Source organism: Microtus ochrogaster, chromosome 24 (assembly GCF_000317375.1).
Source record: "Microtus ochrogaster isolate Prairie Vole_2 chromosome 24, MicOch1.0, whole genome shotgun sequence".
In the NCBI taxonomy this organism is placed as follows: Eukaryota; Metazoa; Chordata; class Mammalia; order Rodentia; family Cricetidae; genus Microtus; species Microtus ochrogaster.
Window position 1 is genome coordinate 18,005,206 of NC_022024.1, and position 19,451 is coordinate 18,024,656.

General features: G+C 37.1%; 1 protein-coding gene across 2 annotated transcripts in view; it reads left to right on the forward strand.

The window, feature by feature from the left end:
* Otogl (otogelin like) overlaps positions 1 to 19,451 on the forward strand; it is a 120,980-nt gene that overhangs the window by 62,442 nt on the left and 39,087 nt on the right. For both annotated transcript variants that reach the window (XM_005358092.2, XM_026784580.1), the window contains exons 26-32: positions 2,622 to 2,756; positions 7,857 to 8,006; positions 9,657 to 9,776; positions 11,414 to 11,530; positions 14,924 to 15,080; positions 16,235 to 16,261; positions 18,407 to 18,574. In XM_005358092.2, the coding sequence (XP_005358149.1) occupies positions 2,622 to 2,756; positions 7,857 to 8,006; positions 9,657 to 9,776; positions 11,414 to 11,530; positions 14,924 to 15,080; positions 16,235 to 16,261; positions 18,407 to 18,574 (874 nt within the window). The remainder of the gene's footprint in view (positions 1 to 2,621; positions 2,757 to 7,856; positions 8,007 to 9,656; positions 9,777 to 11,413; positions 11,531 to 14,923; positions 15,081 to 16,234; positions 16,262 to 18,406; positions 18,575 to 19,451) is intronic.

Consider the following 19,451-nt stretch of genomic DNA (forward strand, 5'->3'; position numbering starts at 1 on the left):
TCCCTCAGCCCCCGAGAGCTTTCTGATTTCATTACTCTGAAAATTTTAAACATTGCTTATATTTTCTCCTCCGTGATGCCTTATGTGTTTTCTACAATGTCAGTCCTAGACTCAGAAGCTGGGGTACAGTGATGAACAAAAATTCATGTGTGTTCACTTTTATTTGATTCTTGGGTCATAGGGAGAATATTATTTAATGTATATAAAACTACAAAGAAAAGAAAAATAATTACTTAGATGTGAAATCCAGTTTAAGGACTTTTTGGGGTGTGTGTGTGTGTTTACATGTGGATATGTAGTGGCCAGAGGCAGATATTGGATATATTCATAAATATTTCCCCATTGTATATTTTGAGACAGAGGCTCTTATTGAACTTGAGATAAAAATTTGGCTATCCTTCAGTTCCAGGGATTTATTTCTTCCTAAGAACTGGAAATGTAAATATGTGTTACTGTGGCTTTTTTTTTTAAATACAGATTTGGTGACTCAATTTCTCCAGCTTATATACCAAACACTCTACTGATTGAGCACCTTCCTCTAAATCTTTTTCGTGTGCATCCTGTTTTCGAAGTCACCCTTGTCTTCTTGTTATTCTTCTGATTCCTGTCCTTTGTTTCTGATCACCTGGTCCTACCATTCTCCAGTCTTCTTCAGACTCTGGTTCTAACAAATTCTATATTTTTATGTGTATTGCTTCCCTGAAATTCTGCCTTGCCACGGTTTCATAATATCTTGCAGCTACAAACCCTTCTTTATTATTTGTTGATTCATAGGAACCTATCAGCAGGGACTCGGTGTGGAATGGTTTACCTTAAAGGGGGCTCGGGTTTATGTGGGACAGGCGTTGACAATGGCCTGTCAAGCACAATACTATTCTACTTTGAAAGGTGCCAACATCTCAAGTTTTGGAATCCTTTGGAGCACTATTGTCTAACTGAGCTTTTAGAATGAGGAGAATAAAAAACCTTGATATTGACCTTTTCCATCTAGCTTTGTAATTGTTCCTGCGTTGCCTAGTAACTCTGCCACATTATTTCCAAACCTAATATTAACTTGAAGTAGATCAGGAGAGGGAATTATAGACACAAAACTCTTAGCATTGCTATTGTTTCGGATTTCTGTCAGCATAGCAGGGTGTTAGGAGACAGACCATGTAACATAGAATATTTCTTGACATTTCTGATTTAATATAAAGAATAGAGCTAACGCTGAGTTACTTTGATTAACGGTAACAGAAATGTAATTGTAATAGAAGCTTTGTAGCCCACTTTTCTCGTCTTTTAATCTAAATAACTCTTCCCAAGAGAAAGAACAAACAACACCCTGCATTATATTTCCCTTTCTGCTTTGAAAACCATTCATAAAAACACAGAAGCATGGGATTAATTTTTTTAGTAGAACAATGCTATAATCATCTTAATGGCCCTCATTATGCTGCTTTTCGAAGTTCAGGTGATGCTTTGCAGAAGGAGTGTTCAGGAAGAAACCAAGAGCTCCCAGCACCCATCAAGGAGAAGTGAATCACACAGACACATTAATTGTTCTGTCAGCACTGTTCACCAAACCCTCTCCTGTAGGCCATGCTGCTGGAATTACTAACAAGCAGGAATAATTTGGCCAAACTAGGAAGCATATTGATTTAGGATTCCTATTGCTAGTAACCATGATTAAAAAACAGAGAAGGGAAATGTAAATGAAGGGGAAACTGTAAAGGCAAAGGGAGAAGCTAGGGTTGCTTTATCCGAGGTAGCATGACAAGAGAAAGAGGGAGAAAGGCGATCTAAAACTGTCTCAGCGCTTGGAGGTTGAGGAAGGGAGACCTCCACCTCCAGGCCCCCCTCTGCATTCTAGGAAAACCTATTCAGAAGCTAAAGGCTAAGAAGATACTAGGGCAAGACAAAGTTGATCCACTAAGTTGAAATTAGACATGAAATAGGAGAAAAATAAAAATGAAGGAAAGGAAGTATTCCTGGGAAGCAACATCTTTGGACATCCCTTGCATGAGCATGGATGCAGGCCTGCCCTTGCAGTGTCTTTCATGCAGGTGCAGGCCTGTGTATGTGTGGTGTACTCTAGTCTGTGTCTCAGCTCAGATTTCTGCCTCCTTGAAGATGCCTGATTGCAATTCAAAGCTTTTCTCACCAGCTAGTGGTATTCTGCAGGTCATAGGTCAACGTGTAGTTCAGTGACTCTTGGGGTAGGCTCCCAGAGTGAGCCATGATGGGAGGGCAGTCACTCAGCTGTTAACTCACATGGTGATGAGGGCTTACATTCAAATTGAAAAAGGTTAAATCTCTGTAAGTGACTTATTATGTTAGCGGTTATATATTGATAAAGAGAATATAATGGTTGACAAGTGGAGCTATGATGGTTCTGAAAACTTTGCTAGAACCAAATTTTAAAACATATTAGGTTAATTATTTAAAGACTGGTATTCCAATAGAATATTTTCTCATTTTCAATTAAGTATAATTTTTATTTTTGCTTTTGTCATATGATCTTTTTCAACTTGAATGGAAGTCATTATAAATATTGGTTGTCTTTACATTTGTTAATAAAAATAACTGGAACTGTATATAGTATACATTTGTGTCAATAAAGTGTTCTTGACATATTTCAGAGTACAGATGATTCTGATATCTCTGTGATTGCCCAGAACAAGAAATGCTTTGACAATAATATTGTTTGTTCTAAAAGTGTTTTGATATCAATTGGGGACACTGAAATATACCTCAATGAGGCTCCTTACAAACAGGTAAGTGAATTCTTTCTTTCACAATAATCCCAACTTGTGCTACTGATATAGAAAACAGACTAGTAATGGCTTCTATACTTGGATACCTCTGATTATAAGTAGTTAGAATATATAGATTTTTTTTCTGCATTGGTTTGTGTTGTTTTGGTAAACCATACATGGCTTGCATCTTCTGCTTATATTGTTTGTTGTCATATTTCAATTATATCTACTAATTTTTCTTTCCATGATCAATTTTCTGGTTTTTAGAATCACACCTATTATGTGAATTCCTCCAGCAGCCTCCAGTCTGTCTTCCTAATTCTCCAACCAGCCCCTTTCCCTTTATTCCATCCTATACATTGCAGCAACAGTGGCTTTCCCCGTACAGAAATCTGATTTCCTATGTCAGTTGTGCTTCAAAATTTTCAGATGTCTTTCTATGCCCTGCCAGGTTCTCACCAATTAGGCTCTTGTCCATCTTTCCTACCTTGCCTCTCATGGTTTTCTTTTTCAATCCCATATCTCACATAGGTTGAATCATTTTCCAGTTATTTACATATTCTAGGTTCTTTTTACTCTCATCTGTACCTTTAGAGAAAGTGATTTATGAATACATCTGTCTATTCACCATATTCTGTGCAGTATGTCCTATCTCCTTCAGGAAATGTTTCAGGATGCTCTCAAAGACCCTGTAAGATCCCCCTCAGCCCTTAGTCAAGTTCCATATGTGCTTTACTGTCTTCCCGTGTATCTATGAACAATATATGAAATATGATCATTGCATCTTTCATTTATTCTTGTATACCAATAATTTGTCCAATTAAAAGATAGAATCCATTTTATTCATTCACCTACTTATTTACTAGTTCATCAGTATCCTTACCATATACTAAAACTTGCACCCAATTTCTAGGTCTGTCATAGTGAAAAGACACTGCTTGTCTTTAATATACTCAATAAAATAATGATTCTCTAAAGGAAATAAGATTGGACAATGTGATGTGTTGCGTCAGGATCTACATAAGCTCCTAGAAGAACACCTTGGAAAAACCACTAACACTAAAGCAACCCCCAATTTTCAAGGAGATTTGGAGCATAGACTTGGGAGTGACAGAAGTGATTTAGCACCTCCACCCGTCACCTACTTGCTGTGCCATTCCAGCAAAGTTTCTTGGGCTTCTCAAATTTCAGCTCCCCTCAGCGTGACTACAAAACCACCTTCTTCGGTCCCATGAAGATTACAATGGAAGTCAGTAAAGTGAATTTTAAGGACTGACCCCCTTCCTTTTATTATCCTTATTTTCATATAGAGTCAGAACCTGAACTATACACCGTAAGAAGAGATGGATGATGATAGATAATAGACAGATGACTGGAGATAGATAAACAAGGATCGGTAGCAACATCTTTGGACATCCCTTGCATGAGCATGGATGCAGGCCTGCCCTTGTAGTGTCTTTCATGCAGGTGCTTCTTCGATGAAGAGCTCGAAGGATAGCATTCCAGGAATGATCACACTCAAAGGAACAGAGTTGAAAGACAAAATGTCATGGTTGGTTTAACAATTGACTTAGGTTGAAAGAAACAAAGCCCCTGGGATGATAAATCAAGGGTGTGGCTGAGAATCCAGAAAGCATGTGGGCAGGAGGGCCTGCCAAGGGTTCTAGGCTCAGATTGGAAGCTCCTGGACAGCACAACCCACGTGGGCTCATTTTAAAGGCAGTGAATTTGTGGATTTGAAGTGTGTGATCTGGCGATGGTCTTGTATAGCTCACTGTTTCAAACAGAATTCCCAGAACACCATTTTGCCAAGTTTTCTCTGAAACAGATCTTCATGAAAGTCATTTGGAACATTTGCTGTAAGGGTTAGTTTCTGTGTTCTGCCTCAGCCACTGGAATGGCTGAGTGAAAAGACATGGCAGAAAACATGAACCCTGGTGCTAAAAAGAGGGCTATTTCTCAGTTTTAAACAAAAGGCCACACTTTTTCATTTTGGATAGGTCCTGTAATTTGTGTAATCTGTCCTACCCCTGGATTGTTTTTTGACATTTTTGTTACTTTGGATTTAAGTCTTACACCAAATTCTTCTGCTGTAGTTTTAGAACCTTGAATCTCAGGTAGGAACGCAAAGAGTAACAACTCAGCAATCAGACAAGAAAAAATTGCTTCTGCAGTCATATTGACATATATTTTAAGTAATCCCAAATGTTCAGCTTAGCCATTAGCTAGATATTCACTTATAGGTGAAGGTCTCTTTACGATCAAGGATGCTTTTTCAAAAGGGGAGAAATTGGTTAAATGCTCATATAAAGACAATTTGGCACATTTCTGAAGTGGTAATTACAGCTCCTTGTAATTCCCAGCCTCCAATTTTCAGCTGTACACAGGTGTTGATGAATCTCCTTTGTTTAGACTGTGAGGAATGAAGGAAGATTAAGAAAAGTCACAAGAATAGTTTGATCCCAACAAGTTCCCAGCTAAAATGTCTTTCCGGGAGATCATAAGTGGAAATCTAGCAAGTGCCACTTGCTTCATAAACTAATGGGCTGTTCATCCAGGGAAATGAATAAACAGCCCTCTGCCCTTTGTATAAATGCACAATTATAATTCAATCAAACGTGCCAATTAAAAATCTTTTACAAATTTGCCAAAGCTGTGCTCGGAAGTGTTTTAGTGATCTTCATTTCTGAACTGATTTTTCTAACATCATTTAGCTTTGTTTGAAGTGCTAGTTTTATAAAGCCCAGATTTCTACTTTGGGCAGTTCATTCTTGACTCTTTCAAATAGAAGCTTTAGCTGATGAACTGAAAAGCAAGGATCACAGTTATTTCTTTTGATTAGGAAGGACATTCTTGTCGCAGGCTGCCTCACCTAATGAAAAGAGCATCTTATATCTAATGGCAACTAGCTAAAGGTGTGCTTTTGATTTGGAGCCAACTGATTTAAAACCAGACTGCTGGGATGGGAAGAGATGACAAGGCCAGGTCAGGTGACAAATGCAGCAGCAGCAACAACCACAAAAACATCAACAAAAACTACCGGAAAGCACAATGAAGCTAAAAGTTGATGCCGTAGCAGAGTAATTTGGTGGCGTAGCAGGTTATACAAATTGTAGGGCATCTATCAAATGAAAACGTAAGATCCTTGGGGAAAAAGCTTCTGTCCCCCCTTTTTTTTTTTTTTTTTTTTTGGTCAGGATGCTTTTCTATTCATTTGACGTGTGCCCTTTTGAGCACAGATGTCCTTTCAGGGTGACTGTAGACCTCCCTAGTGTGGAGCTCCTCCTCTCGTCACTTTTGGTACTTGGGTCCCATCTTCAACCTACCATTGTCATCACTCTGTGCTGTGGATGAAGTATAGCAGTGGTCCCCAAGCATAGCAGTGGTCTCCAAGCAGAGTACGGGAAGCAAGAAGCTTAAAACCAGTGCTGAGAGGCGGGAGATGCAGGGCATAGAATGGATGTGAGCAAGGATGCCGTGGCATGGATGTGGGATCTTTATCCCACTGGGCTTGACTCACAAATCATAGATTCAAAAGAAACTTGATTTCAAGATGGAGGTTACAGAGCTTTAGAACTCTAAGTGCGGGGTCAGTAAATCGGTTTATTTGGGAATGAGAGATATTGTATGGCCTCATGACAGAGGAAATCAAAGAGGGAATAAATCAGTTATGCCACACTCTGGGGCTATAGTACTTAGCAGGAGGATATCAAGTACATAGATTTGAGATGGTTCAAACAATAATTAGATTAGTCTAGCCAGTGAGAATAGGTAATTGAGGGGTAGAAGATTTTGAGGCTAGGTAAAGCCAGTTAACAATATGGATAGTTATATTTGCTGTGTACAACATAATTATAAGCACAATCTTGGTATGGTAGATGGAAAACACCTTATAAATATGACTAAGTCTATTTCACCTGCCCTTTGGAATGCTTGCTTCAATACCACTCTAGACATTAGACCTTCTCCCGCTACACTTAGTTATATTCAGAGAAGAAAAATGGTTGAAAATTTTCATATCTGTTTCCAGTTTTTGTTTCCTTCTGGATAAATCAGTTTTCTTCTCATTAATACAACCATGCATTTTTGAGGTCATTTTATGAGCTCTATTCATGGCCATGGTCATAATGACAGGTATTCTCATTTCCCAGGGTATTCCCCATCTAATCCCCTTTACCCTTCCTAGTTTCAAATGATTTCCCTTGAGTTTCCAAATCATAGGCTATTAGTTCCCTGATCAAAGCCTTTATTGACTGTATTTTGAACAAGTGATAGTTACTTTGTTAGGGTTACTTGAGTGTTGAGTCCCCAGGCTTCCTTTGTCACAGTACCCATGCTACAGCTCTTTACTGGTTTTCTTAGTCCTGAATGTATCTTGGATGCCCGGGCATCAAACCTTTGTCTAAGTCATCCCTTCAGTTTCTGTGTCTTCGTTTCTTCTCCATTTTCATTGCAGCTTTGTATGCAGATTCTTTCCCAAGTATAACGCCTCCCCTTGTAATCCTTCTAAAATCTCTTTGATAGTAATTCATCTCTCCTCTCTCTGTCTGTCTGCATCTCTATCTCATTCCCATATACATACTTCCATGTATGCCCGTATATGTATATATTTGTATTGTGCTTTCTGTTTTCAGTTATCAAACTTCTTAATCTTGAAATTTTCATTGGACTGTGAGAGCACTGTATCTTACCAAATGTAACAATTCTGTTTAAAGAATTCATGAATTCATCAAAGAGCTTGGTAACATTGGAAGACTGGTTTTATGCTATAGAATCATAAGCAAGGATGCATTTTTCTTTCGAAGGGAAGAGATGCCTTTTTTTATCCTTAGTCTTTTGTATTCCTTATCTGATTATTTTCTGAGTCCTTTCTCTTTCTCTTCTCTTCGTTGTCACTGGATTATTTTTTACCTTCCCCATGGTCTCTTGTTGAGCCCATCTTGTTTCTATTATGAATATCATTCTAATGTATTTCTTACTTAATACATTGTTTTTGTATTAGAGAGTTAAAAAAACATAGCAAACAATCATGTTAGATAGATACTGGAAAGCATTAATACTTCACCTTTGGTTAGAGAATATGATATCCATTCTAAGACATTTAATCTTTTTTGGAAGAAGCGATCAGGTTTTTTCCTTGAGAGCAAGCCTGCATACCAGTTGTGGAAGGCTGGGCATAACATAGTAGTATACTTCCCAGAGGAAGATATCACCATTCTGTGGGACGAGAAGACAACCATCCACATCAAAGTTGGGCCACAGTGGAAGGTAGGCCAGCCTAACCCCTAAATGGGATGCAATAAATGGAATTGTGTTGATCTTGTTTATCATGTTTAAAGAAAAGAAAGGCTGAACAAAAGATTGAATTTGTAAGGTAAATTCAGTTTTAGAAGATCTCTTTTTAAAAAATAAACTATATTTTTATGTTTGAATTAAGCTATTTTTTTTTCAAATTTTCTAGTAATATACTATGTGTAGAACTCCAGGAAATGGGGTCAAGCAAGTGGTGTAACAGCATTACTTAGCAATATAAAGGAATAGACTATTAGTTTGCATAATTGGGGCCAATCTTATTTTGTTCTTTTTTTGCTTTTACACCATATTATCTGTTGTTGCTTCATTCATGCCTCTTCGTTCTCCTCCCTTGAGTTTTGTTATGTAAGGTTTTTTTTTTAAAAAGATTCACTTATTATAATAATAATCTATTTTCTTTATTTTGCTTCATATTTTAGCCTTTTAAAAGTAAGTTCACATATAATATAAATTGTTTTAGTAAGTGAAAAACAGTAACTTTAAAGTTACCTTTATGGTTTTGTGTATTTTGAAAACTGTATAGAGTCTTGATCTAATATTGGAGCTTTTTACAAAGCAAGTGTACTAATACTGACTTTTCATTGAGGCTTCCCCCTTATTGCTAAGTTTTACCTCCACAGCCACAATATGAAAAAAAACCATTTTATTTCCATTGTTTTTATATCCATTTGTGCTTTCCTTCCCCAAATATCATATATGTGGAATTTTGGTAGTTTTTGAGATCTCTCATCTTTGACTTGGCTAAATAAATACAAAAATCCACCCATACGGTATTAAATAGTGTTTTTTTTTTCACTTTATAGTACTATTGTAACCTGTGGTATGGATGTGCCGTGGTTTATTTACTCAAGGGTGGAAGTGTAACTGGTCTTCTATAGAAACAGTTTTTAAGACACAGGTCCCTCGCAGTGTCTGCTTTTCTGAAAATGGGGAGTCGGTCCATGTTACTTCAAAGGGTCCCATTGCAGGCATCACTATGGAGGAGAGATTTCAAGGAGTATCAGTTCAAGGCTTTAAGCAGAAGTTCCATTCTTGTTGGAATATTATCCATTTTTGGCCACCTTAGAGGATCCTGCCTCTAAAAGCATTTTTTTCACAGTATTTTGAGAAAATCCAATAGTCAGTGCTGATATGAATAGATCCCATAGCTACTCCTTCATTATTTCACAATCTGTAGTGACCTAAGTTAGTTTTTTGTTTCAACATTTATACTGTTACAGAACCTTAAATATATAATCTAGTAGTTTTTTCTTCATAAAATTATTTATGCTTATATATAAGATAAATGTATCAGTATATATTGTATGTACATGTATGTATTAATATACTTCAGTATATGCTTTTCTACTTACACTGTTAGAAATATCAATGCTAAGATGCTATAGTTAGTGTGGATAGATAGTTCTTGGAGGCTTATAAAATATTTGGGGGCTGTTAAATATTATAAATGTAATTTATAATATTTGATATAAAGCTATTTCATCAAAATATTTGTTTTAAATTATTTCTATGAAAGTTGTTTATATGTCTTAAGTCATCCAAGTTTTAATACATGTGAGTGTTAGAATGAATATAAAATTTTTCAACATAATTTTATTTCTGTAGAACAAACTGGCAGGATTGTGTGGGAACTTTGATAAATGCACTTCAAATGATATGACCACATCTAATAACCTGGAAGTGAGAAACGCACAGGTGTTTGGGGACAGTTGGGCCTTGGGACAGGTGAGTTACAGAATTTAGAACAAACCAAAGAGCATTCCAAAGAGTCAAGTTACTTAAGTTATTTTTTACAGAATGTTTTTATAAGAATGTATAGTGATGAACTTTCATACTTACTTTTCTATGTAATTCTTATGATAACTTTATGGTGCAAAAGTTAATGTAGGTGACATTCAGATTTATATCTTCTCTCATGTCTGTTCAAGCATAGCAAAATATCTTCTGCTTTATATCCATTCAGTAGATTTTGTTTAATATGTATTTTTTTTGTTTTTTGTTTTTATTTTAAGATAGGGGTTCTCTGTAGCTTTGGAGCCTGTCCTGGAACTAGCTCTTGCAGACCAGGCTGGCCTTGAACTCACAGAGATCTGCTTGCTTCTGCCTCCCAAGTACTAGATTAAAGGAGTGCACCACTACCACTTGTTCAAGATAATGTCTTTTATTATAATATAAATACAGAATATGAATATGATAGTCTCTGCCTTTAAGAAATCTCAATGCTTAAGTCAGTAGGTGACTTAGAAAATTACCAAAAATATGTTGATATAGATAAGCATTTTAGTAGAGGTTGTTACAGTCCAAGGAGGATTCCTGGAACAATTGATGTGGAAATAAGGCCTTTATCATGTACAAGATACAAGAAGATAAAGTTTTTGCAGTGGTTTTCAGCCTTCTTAATGCTTTGACCTTTAATACTGTTTATCATGCTGTGATGACCCCCAAAACCATAACATTATTTTCATTGCTACTTTATAATTATAATTTTTGCTACTGTCATGAATTATAATACAAATACTTGGTGTGAAGAATATCTGATATGTGACCCCTGTGAGGGTCACAACCCACACGTTGAGAACCACTGGTTTATGGATAGGAGGATGGAGGAAAGGGAGGGAAGTCACCTGGCTGATCTGAACTGAGATGGAGAGAGTACAGAGTGTAAAAACATCTCATAGTGTTCATATGGGGATGACATAGGGCTAATACCCTAAAGGCCAAAGATAAATCTTAGCAGGGGCAGAGGCTTTGATAGTACAGCCAGGTTAGCTCTTGGGGGGGCGGGATTTAGAAAACTGTAGAAACTTGAGACCATAAAAACAAAAGCTCCCAATATTTGTTGAAGGACATAGTTGAGAAGGATGGATTTGGAAGACTCAAAAAAAAAAAAAAACAAAACAAAACAAAACAAAACCTTATACCTTCTGGTATCAGAAATATCAGCTGGAGTTCTCCCCTAGACAGGACAACGAGGAGATATATGTGTGCAGAAGTTGGGCTCAGGATATATGATGTATTGAGAAAGAGGTGATGGAAGGATTTTAGCTTGAAGCGCAGGCAATAGCCCTGGCGTGTATATAGGAGAGATTCATGTTCATAGAATTTTTCATGAAAACTCTGCAATTGTAAAAAAAATTCAAAAGATTAATGTCTCTCTCTAACATCACTCTGTTTAATATTTAGCTGTTTCTCAGTAGTGATTTATCTTATAACTATGTAACCTCTATGGATAAGAACAGGAAATAGGTAAAGAATGTTAAAAGGGTTAAACTGTATTCGATGCCACTGTCATAGGTGTAGGGTGCTTTGATTTCAGAGTTCAACCCCTTTAAGGTCTTTCATTTCCCTTTGCTACTCAACAGTGTGAAGATCCTGCTGAAGCACTGAAGCCTTGCGAGGCCCACCAAAACAAATTTCCTTATGCCAAGAAAGAGTGCTCCATTCTGTACAGTGATGTTTTTGCTCCGTGTCGCAATGTGGTAAATTGAGAACTTTCACTGACATCTCAAGTATAGAGACTTGCCACTGCAGGTGCTGACATGAGTGGGGGCAAATCCAGCAACTCGTGTTTCTCAGGTGTCCTATGGTCATCGCTAGGGGACCCTTGTTAGTGTTGCTTCTCTGCGAGCAACAGGATCAGTTGACCTTTCTTCCTCAGCCCATCTTACCTAACAGTGTGCATCTGGAAATGATCATCACAACTCTAGTTCATGAAACACAATTTATTCACAGTGTTTTTTTTTAAATATGTATAAAACAAAAGGGGAAATAGTCGTGTCTCTGTCATCAGAGAGTATTTCAAATGGACATTCTTTTCAACGTAAGTATAGTTTAACAGGATTCCTGGTGACATATTTAAAATAGTTGTAGAAGCTATTTTAAGAACATAACTTAAATATCTAAGCTCCTTCCTCATATGATAATTTTGGGCCCCAGTAGAAGTTGGGAAAGTAATTTAGTACAGTTCTTAAAGCCAAGAATACCTCCGCCACATGCCCCCTGTTTTCTCAAAGAAGTTACTTGTGCATTTTTTGAGTTGTGAGTCAGGTTTGATGTTTAGTTCCTTGGAACACCATTTTTACTTGAAAGAAAAAATTATAGAAAAATATGGTCATTCAGACAAGAATATTTGGCAGATATTTTCTTAAGGAAAAGAGGATAAGTCTGAGGCCTCAAGGCAAACATCTGATGGCATCTGTTGTCCTTAAAAATATTTAAACTTTTTGAAGTGAAAAATAGAATTTTGTAAATCTTGGTTCCATTGCTGTGGGTTTAAAAGTTTTGAGATACTTTTCTGAAAATACAGCTGATTCTTGTAGGAGGCTGCTTGTTTGTTCCCAGCTGCTCAGCCCCGAAATAATCACACAGAAATCATATTATTTGCAATACCGTTTGGCCAGTAGCTTAAATTATTTCTGGCCAATTCATGTTTTAAATTAACCCATCTCCATTAATCTGTGTATCACCATGAGGCTGTGGCTTACCTGGTAAAATTCTGGCATCTGTCTCCAGTGGGGCTGCATGGTTTCTCCCCAACTCCGCCTTCTTTCTCCCAGCATTCAGTTTAGTTTTCCCAGCCTAGCTTTGATCTGCCCTGCTTTGCTATACACTCAAAGCAGTTTTGTTATTAACCAATGGTATTCACAGCATACAGGGGGAATCCCACATCAGCTGATGATATGAATTAATGTGACCTGTTGTCTATAATTAAATGCATTAACTTCCATACCTTTGTACACTACACATTTTTTTCAAATAATCAATGCCCAATGATATGGAATCACACAGGAGTTAAAGATTATTTAACTTAAAGGCAAGTTAAGCCTAAAGAATTTAATCAAGCAAAGTACAGACTTCATTGGTGTGATTTCAGACATCCATTTCAACCTAGTCTTTGTGGATATCAATGTAGAATTCCTTAAAAAATTAAAACAAGAACTGCCCCATAACCCAGGCACACCACTTATCACTATTTATCATCTGCATCCTATTATGGAGGTACTTTCTCATTCAAGTTTATTTATGCATATTCAAAGCAGCAAGGCAATTCTATCAGCCATTCAGATGTCCATCAACAGGTGAATGTATAAATGGAAATGTGGTACCTGTACACACTGAATCTTATTCAGCGGTAAAGAAAAATGAAAATAGATGGAGCTGTAGTATACTATGTATGGACTCAGAAAGGAAACAAAAACTGAAACACATGTTCTATCTCTTAGACACATCCTAGCCTGTAATGTATACATGTTTACATATAAATAGATGTAAGAGGATAAAGCCTAAAAATGTAAGAAGGAAACCAAGAAGGTAATTAATAGGTGATGGGGAAGGATAGTAAGTGAGCTAAAGGACAAAGGGACATAAATGAAGCAAGGATTCCCTCCTCTGTCCCCAAGAGGCTGTGAGGGGGGAATCAGGGATAGTGGGGGTGGGACCGTGAAGGAAATGTGGGGAAAGAGAAAAATCACTAAAACACGATTGAAAATGTCATAATGCTATCTTACACAATATATCCTGTTTTTTTAAAAATATGAAACAAGAAAGCTACAGTTATGGATATAGCCTAAAAGATTATTATCACAGTCACCCTCCCAATGTACTAAATATCATTGACTTTCTAGTTATACATACATAGAAAACTTTCCTTGGATTTTAACCAAAACCAAGCCACAGCAAAAATAGTACAGCATATCGAATGGGAAATCAGATACGCGAGTCAAGTTTTGTCTTGTGAAAGGATGTTAAAGAAATCTGCAAAAATGTAAAGCATCGCTCTCTCCACTATTTTAATTTTGCTTGATCAAATACAGGGTTTTACTAAAATATGTAATTTATGTTAACATGCAATGAGTTTATAATTATTATTTTAAACATCTCAGGGGTAAGTTTTTTTTTTTTTTTTGGTTTTGGTTTTTCGAGACAGGGTTTCTCTGTAGCTTTGGAGCCTGTCCTGGAACTAGCTCTTGTAGACCAGGCTGGCCTCGAACTTACAGAGATCCGCCTGCCTCTGCCTCCCGAGTGCTGGGATAAAGGCGTGAGCCACCACCGCCCAGCTCAGGGGTAAGTTTTAATATGATAACTCTGCTATAATATCAAAACGTTTTTAGGAACTTAAAGGGAGTCCAGGACAGCTTGCTACATTAAAAGGACATGGGTAGTCTTGAGTCCCGTTTATAAAGAGGCTCCATTTTGAGATTTTTATGCCTTTTGAGACCATAATTCCTTGACAGACAATATGACGTTCATTCTGGACCCATGCCACAGTCTCAAGACTCCTCTCCTGGATGCTGCTTAAAAGATCAACCCACGCGTTGGCACGTAACATAAAACACAAATAGCTGACACCAAACCTTTCATTTGTGACCCATTGTCAGTGCTCTCTATTCAATCCAGTCAGTGATTTCACAAGTGCAATGCAAAGGAAGCAGTTAATTGAATATGAGACATTTCTAAGAAACTGCCATTGCCACTCACTCACCACCAGCATACTGCCATTTAGGAGACGAAGAAGTAAAAGAAAAAAAAAAATTGAAGCGCATTTGGAAATAGAGCAAGCTGCTTTGAATGCCAAGAATGAAACAATGCAACAATACACTTTTCATAAGTCTGAAATCTGCCCTATTGCGGATGTCAAGATTGATCGCTCTGCTATTCTTACTAGTTTTGCTAGTTCTCTGAGGTGGCGTTTGTTTAGTAACTCCGTTTCCTTTGGCAACACCGTGGGTTGAGACAATTAGGACTGTGTGGGTGGCGGTATTATGCGGATGTCAGCCATCGTGAAAAGTGGGCAGTTTCTCTTCTCTCAGCCGTTTGAATGTAATCCCAAGCGGCACTTACTGAAATCCTATTATCTTTCATTTTACTTTCAGATCGATGTGACCTCTTTTGCCAAAAACTGCCACGAAGACACGTGTAACTGCAACTTGGGTGGTGACTGTGAATGTTTCTGTACCAGTGTGGCCGCCTATGCCTACAAATGCTGCCAGGAAGGCGTGCCGGTGCGCTGGAGGTCACCCACAGTTTGTGGTGGGTATCTTGCCTAGGACGTCATTAAGGGGATAGTTTTTAAGAAGATCCGAATTATTTGTTATTTTATTGTGGAGCAATTCCATGGAACTCATGGAAACACCGTTTTTAGTTGTCTAAATTTCATGGTCTTTTGACAGTCACCAATTATCATATATCAAAGAGAAAGGAATTTGCTGCTTTCTCTTATGTTTGACTGCTGCTCCTGCAACTTCTGAAATAGAAATTACATACCATCCTCACAGAAATTGATTGTGATCCCAATCCTCTTACGCCTGTGAAGCTTCATCCTTCTGATAATAAGGATGTTCTCTTAAAATCCCATCTTGATTTCCTGTCAGCTTTGACGCCTTAATAATTTTATTTACTTATGTAGGGGTTGAGTCATCTGAAGAACAGATTCCAATTTGGACGGTGTCTATGATTGACATCTGAATTGCCAAGCACTTTTATCTACGTTTAAAATAATGTCACGAGTCCTCCTTGTGTGGAACTCCTAACAGCAGGAACAGGGGACTGTCTCTGACTCTTTTACGGGCTTTTGGAGCCCTCTTCCTCATCCTGGGTCACTTTGCCCAGCCTTAATAAATGGGAAGGTGCTTAGTGTTGCTGCAACTTGACATGCCATGGTTTGTTGTTACTGATCGGAGGTCTCCCCTTTCCTAGCAGAAATGGAGGAGGAGTGGATTAGGGGGGTAGGGAAAGGGCATGAGGTGGGAAGGATGGACAGAAAGGAGAAGAGGGAGGGGAAACTGCAGCCAGGAAGTAGAATAAAAAATAATAATGTCATGAAATCTATCTTGTTGAAACACACCATCTTAAAAATAACCGTTGAGTAAGACCTGGATGTGTGCACCTGATTCCCGGCACTTGAGAGGCTGAGAAGGGAGGATCAGTGTGAGCAAGTTTGAAGCTGACCTGGGCTTTAAGCAGGATTGTTTTAAAAACATCAGCTTTACCTCTGCGTGAACGAGTCTGTGTTCTCCCACAGATGCCCATCCAATCGCCTTTGCTCGTAGGAAGTTTCTAAGCAATGATGTCACTCTCTGTTATTTTATGTAGTTATTAATAAATGCCTGTCCCTTTGTTGCACATTCAAGGACAAATAATATGTAATTTATATGCAACTCATTATTTATTTTTCTTTCTTTTAGCTCTTGATTGTGAATACTATAATGAAGGTACGTGACACATTCATGACTATCACTGCAGTGTTCTGTCAGGCACATTTTCAGGTAAAACTTTTAAACAATTTATACTGTGAACAAAACACAAATAATTCATGAATCAAAGTTATGAAAGCTTTTATTTCTACATTTGATCTAATTTAATGAGGACTGATGCTGAATTTATTTTCTAAGAATCAAAGTGTGAAATTTAGGTTATTTGTACTTAAAAAGTCTTTCAAAAATACTTTTGGAATGATGCAAATGAACAAACATTTTAATTAATTTTAAGTAAAATGCAAAAGTATACTGAAGGCATATCTTGCTTCATATAACCATTCATATAACTATGAACCCTGTTAAAAAGTTTTAAAGTTTCCATAGTTTTAAGTTCATAATTCCATATATTTGCAGTGAAATACAGTGGTTTTTTTTTTTAAATAAACACACAATTGAATGATAAGGTCAGACGAATTAGCATGTCAGTCATTTCAACATTTACTCTTCGTGGTGAGAACACTTAAAATCCTTTCTTCTAGCTGTTTGGTATTTAACCAAAAGTAATAGTAAATTCTTTTTACAAAGTCAGTACAGAATTTTGGTGTCGTTTTCTCTGGTTCTCACGTACCTGGCTTGACACTGTGCATAGTAAAGACTAGTTACAGGGCCAGAACCAACTGTTGCTTGTGTTGTGGGAAAATTCTGACTACTCCTGTTCAGCTCCACCTTGGCATGAGGAGAGTGTTTCCAGTCCCATCGCTATGCAGGAGGTCCAAGGATTTCACTCATACTTGGAAGCTCTTCTCTCATAATCTGTGTGGCTCCAGCTGCTCCATGGTGACCAATTCCAGGTGCTATGAGTATAGGGGACAGCACTGAATCCTTCCCTCTCCTGGTCTTCCAAAAATGCTTTTTTGGAAGGCATCTTATTCCTCCTACCCTGTTATCCCCTCCTCGACCCTTTTCCCCTTCTCTGGACTTGAGTCTTTTAAAGGAGAAAAACCTTATTTTACATTCATTGAATATTTTTTCCTTTCTTACCTAGGGTGGGATAGAAGATAAAATTGTGCTTGAGATAAAAATTAGAAAAGGGGAAAGAGAAATTTATCAAGTGTAACATGATAAATCTTTTAGGAGATGATCTACCATGCTCATGGTAACTCCGAATATAGACCACACCTGTGCAAAGTATATAGTTGGTCATAATGTAACAGTATGTATCACGATTCATAAGAAATTTCAAAGTTTTACTATACTCAGTTATATTAAGGATACTAGTAGGACAGAAATTACAATTAAATTAGCAATTTAAAAGTATCAACAAACATCGTTTCTTTACTTGTTTTCATAAGATGAGATTTGCAAAAATATTTCTCTGATGAGTTCCATGCCTGGGTCTAGGCGTTTTGTTTCCTCTTTACTTTAGACCCACCTTCTGTTGAAAATTAATAATTCCCCAAACCGTAAAATATTGGATATTGTGTCTTTGAATTTTTTTAATGCAGTGCAATTAGAAGAGTGTCATACCATGAGACCATTAGTACAGATAAAAGTCTTTAAGGTTTTATTTTATTTATAATAACCATTTAGTGTGTGTGTGTGTGTATGTGCACATGCTGTGCGTCATAGCATGTATGTAAAGTCAGAAGCTATCCTTTATGAGTTGGGTTCTATCTCCAACTATGGGCTCTAGGGGTCAAGCCTACTCCACCCTGCAGGTGTAGAAAGCATTTTATCTGCTGAGCCATTTCATAAGCTCTGATACAATTAAACTTCATGTATTTATTGAGGATATCAGTATCCTCAATACTTTTTTTAGACTGGAAAGCAACCTAGACAAATTTCTTCTAGAGGAGAGAGAATTTGAAGACTAAAAGATTAAGTCATTTCCCACCTTGTTTTGTTTTATATGCATAAAAATTTCATAATGTACTCGTGTACATATTTACATACATAAATACACACATACATTTATTTTTATATAATTTAATTAATATATTTTAAATATATACACTATCTACCATACTACTTTCATTTGAAAAACTGGTTGTGAATTAATCTGAATAATTTTTAATTGCCAAATATTAATGGAGTATTTTTCTTTTTAAAAATTTAAAGTCCCACGGTAATCTATAATTATCCTACTTGTAACTTCACCAGGACTTGGAGAAGGACCATATATGCTGGCAAGTTATGGGCAGAGCGGCCTTGTTCTAGGTGCCAACCTGACCAGTAGAAGCATTTTCTCTTTGCCAAGAAGTAGTAATCGTGGTAATTTGTTTTTTATTTTTATGATCACTCCGGGCCTTTTCAAAGAGAAGACATCTTGTAAGTATAATTGAAAATGTAAATATAGTTCTTCACTTACACGTTTTCATTAAGTATTCCCCATGTAATAATTAGATGCTTCATACGCTATGACATTTTCTAAGTTCCCCAAATAATATAAAACAAAATTTTGTCATATGTATTGGCATTGCTATGTTAGAACTGCTCATTCTGAGTGTGTTTTTTTTTTCTTTTCTTTTTTTTTGGTATTAAGTAACTCACTGGTTAAATGTTTACAGTATGAACCACAGAGCTTACTTTGAAAAAAAAGTAAATGACAGTTTATTGCTCACATTTAATTTTAATGGGAGGTTAAAGTGGAAGGGAAGGGTATGATTGACATCAGATGACTGAGCATGGAGGCACATACTGGGGTGTAGGTCGTCAGAGACGGTCTCTGTCCTCAGCCACCTCCTCTGTCCTGGTCTAAGGTGTTGACTCTGCCTTCATTTACTGGCTTGTCCCAGCAGTTTGTGTCCTAGGCTTGTAACTACCTGGCACCTGCTCTTCCTGGTGGGTGTGCCCCTTCCAGCCAGTAATGCCAGGCTACGTTTCCATTGTAGTCTAGCCAGAATCATGCATAGCTGCTTCTACAAGCTCAGGAAAAACAATGTGAAATGAATGAATCTGATAAAATGCTCACTTTTCTGAGAAAGTGCATCCAGTTTTCCGGTTTGAATGATACCTTCTTTCCTGTAAAATGACCTCTGTGTTCTTTAAGCATCTATCAGTCAGAAGTTTTAATGTATGTTAGCTGCAACTGTTTTTCCATGTATAAAAATTTATTTTATTTTATTTTGCATCTCGGTTTCTCAGTCTGATATTTGCAAGTGTTAAGGACAAAAATGCATGTCTTTGGTAACATTGCATTTGATAG